This window comes from Ursus maritimus, unplaced genomic scaffold, assembly GCF_017311325.1.
Source record: "Ursus maritimus isolate PB19 unplaced genomic scaffold, ASM1731132v1 scaffold_24, whole genome shotgun sequence".
In the NCBI taxonomy this organism is placed as follows: domain Eukaryota; kingdom Metazoa; phylum Chordata; class Mammalia; order Carnivora; family Ursidae; genus Ursus; species Ursus maritimus.
The window spans coordinates 40,611,291-40,620,713 of record NW_024424897.1 but is presented as its reverse complement, the minus strand read 5'-3'; the positions used below and the strand labels follow the sequence as shown (position 1 = coordinate 40,620,713).

The window sequence follows — 9,423 nt, the reverse complement described above, 5'->3', positions numbered from 1 at the left end:
CCCCCCCCCCCCCCCCGCTGCCTTCTCAATCAAGAGGAAACAATACAGAACTGCCTTCTGGACTGGACTTAGTAAGGGATGGAGGTCATAACAGGAAAGTTTGCTTTCTACACTCAAAGCGCCATATGGTGGGAATCATCATGATAAACTGCTGTTATTTCACGAGGAATAAATAAGGCCGAGGCCGGCCGCGCAGCCCGTGATCTTGGTCCGTAGAGAGTCCAGGGGCGCCCCAAAGGCCGACCTTCCTGCGGACGCCGAGGGGTGTAGAGGGCCTGGGGACACGGCCCGGAAAGCGGAGGGGCGGGGCGACCGTCCGGCCCCGGGCCGGGCGCAGGGTGAAGCCCGGGGTGGCGGCTCCCCGGCTCGCTCCGCCCCGAGGCGGGGGCTGCGGGGTCCCGCGGCGATAAAGGGGCCCGGGCGGCGCGGGCTGGGGCGCCCTGGGAGCTGCGCCCGCGCCGGGGCCATGCGCGAGGGGCTGGGGGCTGCGTGCGAGGCCGCCCGGCCCCGGCTCTGCCGGCTCCTCCGCAGGATCCTGCGGCCGCAGCCCGCGTGCGGCCCCCGCCGAGCCAGGTACTCCCGCCGGGCCGGGTCCGCCCTGGGAGGGAGGCGGGCGGCTCCGCGCCGGCACCCGGCTCGAACCCGGGCGCGCGGCTCTGACCCGCTGCGATCCTCGGTTTTCCGTCAAACTGTGAGGGTTGGAACGTTCTCGCCGTAGGATTCCGATGAGGATTTACTTAAATCAAGTGTTTTCCTCGTTTAGAACGCATCAGAGGTTGCAGTTCGGTAGCCACAGACGACCCACAGAAGCCCCGCGTGCTCCCAGGAGAGGCGTCTAGGCGGGCAGGAGTAGGAACTGTGGATGTTTTAGCATTTGGGAACTTTCCGGATGTTTCAGCCCTGGGGCTGCTGCACGCTTAGGACAGACAGAATTAAGAGAGCAAAGAGGTTTTTGTTTTACTAATTAGACCCATTTCCCAGAGCGCCCCCCTCCCCGTGTATGCAGTGGCGGTGGTCAGGAGTGGAAAATGCAAGGGCCGCCAGGACCCCCGTTACCCCAGACAAGCCGCATGCTGCATCTCCGACCTCAGCCGTCCTCAGTCACTCTGAGGCTTGTGGGCAGTTACTGGGTCTAGGCACCGCACTGCAGCACTCTTTCCGATGGCAGGTTCTTAAGGGTCCGCTGCTCCCGTGAAGGACCAAACGGGGCTGAGCAGAGCTGTGGGTTGAGCCAGATTGCAGGAGCATCTGGAGAGACCGCGCTGTAACTGGGCGACAAGCATCCGGATCGTTAGTATGCTCACCCGGCTTCCAGCTACCCGGTCTCCCAGCAGCTAGCCCAAAGAAATTAGTCACCTGGGGAGAACCGGGAGTGTGCCTAGCTTTGTTTCTTCGTTTTCCAAATTAAAAACAAAACAAAAAAACTATTCCTAATGATGAAGGAATGCATAGTCGTAGTAAAAGTTGGAAAATGCAGAAACCTATAAAGGAAAAATCAGATCACCCATGCTGTCATTATTTACTGCTAGTCACTGTTAATATTTACTGGCATCTCCCCCAGGTACACGCACGCACACACACACACACAGCATCAGACCATGTATGCAGTTTGAGGCATTATAATAGTGGAGAAACTGGATAGAACCTAACTGTGCAGCCACAGGCAATGGGATCAGGCGGACTGTGGACCCTCTGTGGAGTGGATTTTCAGGTAGCTTTTTAATATTTGGGAGTAGTAGTTACGTGAAGTGTGCGAAGACAGCATTTCTCCATCTAAACGTTGGTGGACCAGTACGCTTCTCAAATTCTCCAGTCCTGTGGCCACAAGGAAGCAAAAGGAAGCAAGAACAAGAAGGGTGGAGGTGGGGGTGGGGGTGATGGCAAAAGATCCAGACGAGCTGTGGGGCTTTGCCTCACTGAGGACCCCAGCCTCAAGGCATCTTCCGATTTAAGGAGCCCGGGACGATCGCTCAGCCATGGCTTACCTGTTCTGACTGTACAGACGACCCTATTTGGGCTTTTATCTGGTGGGGCCCCCAGTCTGGACCAGCATGGTGATGGCAGCGGGTCACATGGAAGGCCTTTTACACGGCTTTTGAATCACTCCATTCGGGTAGAAGTTGCTTTCTGATACGTACATTCTCTTAAAGAGACACTATCTCTTTAACGTTATAAATCATATACTGCTACTATCTGATGTATGTAGTTAATTATATAACGTTCATGTAAATATAGTCATTACTTTTTCCAATAACTAAAGTAATACATGCTCATTCTTCACATTCCAACACATTACAAATATGTATAAAGTAGAAAATGAGAGGGCGCCTGGGTGGCTCCGTCGGTTAAGCGTCTGCCTGTGGCTCAGGTCATGATCCCAGGGTCCAGGGATTGAGCCCCACATTGGGCTCCCTGCTCGGCGGGCAGCCTGCTTCTCCCTCTGCCTGCCACTCTCCCTGCTTGTGCTTGCATTCTCTAACAAGAAAAAAAAAAGTGGAAAATAAGAGACCTTTATACTACTTTCTGACTTCCTTTCCCCTTGGACGTGTGCACACACGCACGCCCACCGCAGAAAATAGCCAGAAGAACACGGAATGCAACAAGATTTGATACTGGCGGGCCCCTGTCGTGTGATTCATGAGGAGGAGGCATGTGTGGGGTGTGACTGTTGGGGGGTGCTCACATGTAAAGGACCTAGAGAGGTCACACGCCTTCTCTTCTCTGTAGCATTTGCCAGGAGAACAAATCTGGATCTCCAAACCAGAGGCAGTGGTTTCTAAGCGATTTCAGACTACTAGGGCTTTTTCGTCTTCCGAGGACAGGCAATTTTTTGTCATTTTAAGGGGTGCCTGAGTGGCGCAGGTGGTTAAACGTCTGCCTTCGGCTCAGGTCATGATCTCAGGGTCCTGGGATCGAGCCCTGCTCCCCCTGCTTGTGCTCGCTCTCTCTCTGTCAAATAAATAAATAAAATCTTTTAAAAATAAAATAAAATAAATAGAAGCAACATATTTTTTAAAAGAGTCCTTGACTTCCAGATATCCTTACTGAGATATATCTGAATGACATGATGTTTCAGATTTGCTTTGAAATGATAGCAAATGTTAAGAGAGTGGAGTTCAAACAAGATTGGCAATTGGGTGGGGTTGAATGGGGGGGGAAGGGCCCATGGAGATTTATTACAGCATTCTTTCTACTGGTGTATGCTTAACATTTACTGTAAATAATAGCAATTTATTTTTTAAATAATTTAGAATAAATAAATAAACCAAGGTAAATCAGGGGCTTTACATAAAAAAGCCCAAGTCCCTCCAAACAAGTGGGTAGTGGGCACTGCTGCTGGCCTGGGAAGGCGGGGTTGAAGGAGCCATTCTCTGGGCACTCAGTCTCATCCCACATTTGTACTTGGCTTTGGAGGGGGTACCTTCCCAGAGTTTCTGTGGGTCACCATTTGGGCAGTTAGCTTTGGCTTAGCTCCCCGCTTTGTAGGGGGGAAGGCAAGAGAAGGGGAGGAGGAGGGTGATGATGGTGGGGAGATTGGGTCTGCCTGGCTGGCTCCCGCACTACATGCACACATCCTCCTTGACTGGCAGCTGTGAGATTCACTCCCACTCAGTTCCCCCATCCATCAAATGAGGGCTTGTTGGGGGGGTGGGGGGAGAGGGGCTCCAAGATCCCTCTCTGCCCTCAGATATTCTATCTCATGCTGGCTGTTTCCTTTTACAGTCTAGTGACACAGGATGACCCCAAGTGTCACAGCCTCGGCAAGCACCGGAATGAGTCCCCCCAGTCGCTCACAGGGACAGTAAAGGTCAGTGAGTCACTGGTGTGGGAAGCCCCTTCCTCCCTCGCCCAGGCAGATGCAGGCTGAGCAGCCTGGTGGAGGCTGGGGTCTGGGCAGTGAGTGGGGACCCCCAGGGGCACACGTAGGGATGAGGAAGGGCCTTGGGAGAGTGGGATGATCCATGGTGAGCAGGAGTAGTGGACCCATGGTGCTATGGCCCCTGGATGGCTTGCCGGTGAGGGCCGACAGGCACAGATGAAAGGCGGCCATTCATGGAACCAAGGGTGGGACACCACAACCTAATCCCAGACTCAGCAGCTGAGCCCCAGTCCCAGCCCCCAGCCTCTAGCCCACCGGTTCCGTCTTTCCTAAGAGCTTTGGACCTCAGCGTTCCAGAGAGGTGGGCAGAGAAATGGGTGGGAGGTGGGAGAGAAGATGGTTTCCATATTCTTAAATAACTCCAGGGAAGGCAGTGGTATAGTCTTCCTTGTCCTCATTTCTGTCTCTGCAGTACTGGCTGTGACAGTAGTCTCCCTTGCATCTAACCTCAGTCCCTCCTGTTGCAATTCCACTGAGGGAGCATTTGGCAGGGTCTTGAGTGAGGAGAGAAGCCTGGCCCGTGGCCCAGGCACCTGGAGCTCTTAGCAGGCACTGGTCCAGGTGGCCAGGCTGCCGGGAAAGGAGGAGGGATACAGACCCACATCCTGACCTGGCTCTCCGCCCATGGCCCCCCACCCCACGCCAAAGTAGGGCCCAGGGGAGACATGTGGAGCTCTAGGTGGAGGCATTCGTAAATCCTTGGTGTTTTCCCCCTCTTAGACGTCTCCAGAATCCCTGATCAAGCTGGATTCACCCCCATCGGCCTGCCCGCGGCATGTGAGGATCAAAAACTGGGGCAGTGGAATGACCTTCCAAGACACACTTCACCATAAGGCCAAAGGGGTGAGAAGTCTGGGCCTCAGGGCGAACCACCTTTGTCCCAAGCTGGAGAAGCCATTCGGGCCTTTAGTACAGCACATGGATATCCCCCGGGCAAAGCAATTATCTGCTGGGCACTGTGTGCTGGGAACAGAGGCCTGTGGTCCACACAAATGACAGAAGGACACAGACGATGCCAAGCCCCCTGGCAGTTCCCTGATGGATGCTGGACGGTCTAGGAGATGGGATAAAGGATTACAGGAAGAAATTCCGTCTCTTTTAGAGAGACAGCATAGTAAGAGGGAGAATTATTTTTTCTTTTTTTTCTTTTTTTTTCTTTAAGATTTTATATATTTATTTGACAGAGAGAGAGAGCACGCGTGAGCGCACAAGCAGGGGGAGCAGCAGAGGGAGAGGGAGAAACAGATGCCCCATTGACACGGAGCCCCACGCAGGGCTCGATCCCAGGACCCTGGGATCATGACCTGAGCTGAAGGCAGATGCTTAACTGACTGAGCCACCCAGGCACCCCCAGAGAGAATTTTCTTTATTTTTTTTTAAAGATTTTATTTATTTATTCGACAGAGATAGAGACAGCCAGCGAGAGAGGGAACACAAGCAGGGGGAGTGGGAGAGGAAGAAGCAGGCTCATAGCGGAAGAGCCTGATGTGGGGCTCGATCCCATAACGCCGGGATCACGCCCTGAGCTGAAGGCAGACGCTTAACCACTGTGCCACCCGGGCGCCCCCAGAGAGAATTTTCTAACAGAACTGCCCAAAGCTGGGCTGAGCTACATCAGGAGATAGTGAGCTCCCTGTCACTAGAAGGATTCAAGTGCTATTTGGTAGGGAGATTAGAGAGGAGCTCAGACAGCCAGTAGGTAGTTGGAGTAAGTGTCCTTCAAGGCTCCTTCTCCTAAGTGTCTTATTCTAACTAGAGAATGCATTCTGATTGTGAAGTAGAAAGGAACTGAAAATTTCAAGACCATGAAAGCAGGATTTCCCATACCTTCCAGAAATTACCACAGTTAACATTTGGGTGTACTTCCTTCCAGCATTTTTTCTGTGCCATTCTCTGACTTTAGGATTTATATTCTCTCCTTTCGGTTCATTTTGGCTGAATACCGAAAGTGTGTTCCCAGGAGCCACATCAGCCTCTTTAAATGAGAAGGTAGTTGAGATATTCCCAGGGATCGAGCTGTTGACTTGGCCCTGGGTCTGAGTTGGTCCAGAGAGTAGAGACCGAGCCCAAGGTTCTGGGAATAACCCCAGCTCACACCCACTTGGGTCAGCCAGTAGAGGAAAGGAGATGTGGGTGGTGAGAAAGCTTGGTGGACCCCAAGGAAGAGGTGCCATAAGGGTGGAGAGGGGCAGCAGGAAGCTGGAGCAGTGGGAGTGGAAGGAGGTGGCCAGGAGAGCTGGCCCGGAAGAAGAACCCCTGTCAACACCTTCCTGAGGGGCCAAGCAGCTCCCTCATTCCCTGCCTCTCTCTTCCCAGGATATCGCTTGCAAGTCCAAGTCTTGTCTGGGAGCCATCATGAACCCCAAAAGTTTGACCAGAGGACCCAGGGACAAGCCTACCCCCCCAGACGAGCTTCTGCCTCAAGCTATTGAATTTGTCAACCAATATTATGGTTCCTTCAAAGAGTAAGTCTCACTTGGGCTGGATCGCTGTGGCCCCCTTTCCCCAAGCTCTCCTGTGTGCCGTCTTTTCCCTCTGACCCCAGGCCCTTTCCCTTCCCAGATTCACAGTGGAGTCAGGGCTCAAGCACAGTTTTCCAAGGGGAAAGACCCCAGAGTAGGTTCTCATAATCGTAAGCAAAAGAGGCATTGTAGTAGTGGTTAGAAGTGTGGGTCAGGAGTGTAGCTGTTGGACTTTGAATCCTGGCGACGCCAGTAACCAGCCCTGTGTCCCTGGGGCATCTGCTCACCCGCTCTGCCGGTCAGCTTCCTCATCTGTAAAAATGGGCTGAGAATAGAACCCAGCTTAGAGCAGGGTCTTGGCACCAAGTAACCTTGACAATGAGCTGATATGCACCCTTTTATTATGACATGATTGAGAGAGAAAGGACTTTCAGGACCACCCGGTCAAACCCTCCTCCACCAGGTGTGAAGAGGGAAGCCCAGTCCCAGCTAGAATCCATGCCGCCTGACTGGGAGGGGGCAGGTCGTGCTCTTTGCACTGAACTCTGTGAGGTCCTGTATTCCTGGGTTTCATAAAATATATGATTATTAATGTAAGCCCATTTATAACTTTAAAATAAAAATACACAAAGGGATTGTAAGACAGAATGGCTGAGGGAATGGATTTGCTGTTTTACGGGCTAGGAGGGGAGTGTGGCCTTTATGGTGTCGGCCATGCAGCTCTTCGCTGCACGAAGTAAATCACAGAAGTGCCCCTGGCACCCCCATGGCGGAAAGAGCGGCTCCTGGTGATAATACGTCCCCTCTACTATGACCCTGTGATGTCCGAGTGGGAAAGGGCTTTGAGTCTATGCAAAGGGCCCTTATCTGCCAGGGCCTCCGATTTCAGCCCTGGCTGTGGGTAGAGTCACCTGGGGACTTTGCAAAATGCTGATGCCGGGGTACCCTGGGCCAAGGACATCAGGATCTCAAGAAGTGTGGAGGGGGCAGAGCTCTGTGGTCTCTAAACGCTCCTCCGGTGACTCTCACATAAAGCTGGGTTGAGTAACCTGTTGGGGGTTGGCTGCCGTGTGTGCTGTGTACCCACGACCCCTGTAGAGTGCTTTGTGGCTAGGAGGTTCAGGGTCCTTGGGCTGTCAGCTCTGCTGATGACTAATGAGCCTTAGGGTCTAGGAATTCTCCTGATGGGCCTCACTGGGCCACTGTATCAACACTACATTCAGTGGGTGCTGAGTGTGTGCTCAGCACAACTCTATGACAGGAGAATCATTACGATCCTCCCCATTTTACAAACTGTAGGAACTCGCCACTTTATAGGAACTGAAGCCCACGGATGAAATAATTTGCTTCAAGTCAGACATTTGGGAGCCCCACAGCTGGGATTTGAACCCAAGCAGTTTGGCACTAGAGCTCCTGCTTTTAACCTGTGTTCTAGCATCCAGCTCTTTGACCTCGAAGGTTCCAAGTTCATGCTGGACCTGGAAGGTCCTGCTGGCGTTTGGAAGGCGTTGGGAGGGTGTTAGCCCCGGGAAGCAACCAGTGGCTGTTCAGACCCACTTGTTTCTCACAGAGGGAAGGTCCTTTCTCGGTCCCAAGTCTATACCTTGAACCCGTCAAGAGGTCCTGGAGGATGTGAGTGACAAACGGCAGTCCATCCCCACGGTCACACTAGCAGCCAGAGCTGCAGACAGCTGGCGGGTTCGGTCTTTAGCGAACGAAGGATTGTACAGTAGGAAACTGTAACTTGCTGAATGTTCTGTTCAGATCCGTTCACCGATGCCAAAAGCTACACTCTCTTTTTCAGCACTGATAGGCATCAAAGCACCTGTAATGCCTTCGAAATGAGACTGTATGAAAACAGTGGTAAAATACAAAACTCTAAAGGAATTGGGGGAAAATGTAAAAAATAATCCTCCCCACATAGTCTCCTATTAACACCAGGGAGTGAGCTCAGGGTATCCGTGTTCTGGTGACTGCTACGGTCTCCGGGCTCAGACGCAGCGCGGGCAGTCCTGCTGGAAGCTCTGTGTGGGGCGGGAGGGCCCCCAGTGTGGCAGTCTCAACCTCACCCAGCAGGTCCGTATGCCCAGGGTGTCCTTGCAGATAGAGCCCCACATGTTTTGTCTCTGAGCTTTTTTCTTTAATCAAGAAAGAGTTGTCAAGACACTCTTCATCCACAGAAAGGCCATTCTGTTCTGAGTTGTCCACTCTCCTTAATCAGGACTTCATTCCTGAAATAGTTTTGTTTGTTGCCATTTCAATTTGTCTTTGGTGTTGATTGGAAATTTCAAGGTTGCTCTATGCGTGTGTGTGTGTGTGTGTGTGTGTGTGTTTCAAAGCCTTTCTGACTGAACCCCTCCCTGGAGGATATTTTTGCAGCCTGGGAGTGGTGAGGGGGAACAGTTTAGAAATCTCCCCTGAGGGGCGCCTGTGTGGCAGAGCGGTTGAGCGTCTGCCTTCGGCTCAGGGCGTGATCCCGGCGTTATGGGATCGAGCCCCACATCAGGCTCTTCCACTATGAGCCTGCTTCTTCCTCTCCCACTCCCCCTGCTTGTGTTCCCTCTCTCGCTGGCTGTCTCTATCTCTGTCGAATAAATAAATAAAATCTTAAAAAAAAAAAAAAGAAATCTCCCCTGGGAGTCCTGGCTGAGCAGGGCGGAGGTTGAGAAACAGCACCCTCCAGGGGGCCCTGCGAGGTCAAGTCACCCTGTGGAGGGCTCCTTCCTGAGTAGGCCCTGGGGCCCTGCAGGCTGGGCCCTGAGCACCCATCCCAGTTCAGAGAAGCGTGGGCAGGCCCTCAACATCTCTGCACTTGCCATCCCCCCTAGGGTGGAGGGTGGAAGGTGAAGAGCTGGGGCTTGGCATCAGGCCACCTGAAGCTGAGTCCTGCCTGCTCTTTGTCATACTTACGCTCCTGGGCTGGTACGTACCCTGCCAGAGCCTTCATATCCCAGACTAGAAAACGGACACAAAAAAGCCTCCCTCACAGACTCAGTGAGACCCTGACTGTGAGTGGCTTCGCCCAGTACCTGGCTCAGAAAGAGTACTCAGTACACAGGAGCTGGCATGGGAGGGACTGCT

The 9,423-nt window shown here is 52.9% G+C and overlaps 1 protein-coding gene across 1 annotated transcript in view; it reads left to right on the top strand.

Moving 5' to 3' along the window:
- The first annotated feature begins 3,669 nt into the window (after positions 1-3,669).
- NOS2 (nitric oxide synthase 2) overlaps positions 3,670-9,423 on the top strand; it is a 31,720-nt gene continuing 25,966 nt past the window's right edge. Inside the window, exons 1-3 of the mRNA XM_040641031.1 lie at positions 3,670-3,808; positions 4,601-4,723; positions 6,197-6,345. Of these exons, the coding sequence (XP_040496965.1) occupies positions 3,701-3,808; positions 4,601-4,723; positions 6,197-6,345 (380 nt within the window). The 5' untranslated portion in view covers positions 3,670-3,700. The remainder of the gene's footprint in view (positions 3,809-4,600; positions 4,724-6,196; positions 6,346-9,423) is intronic.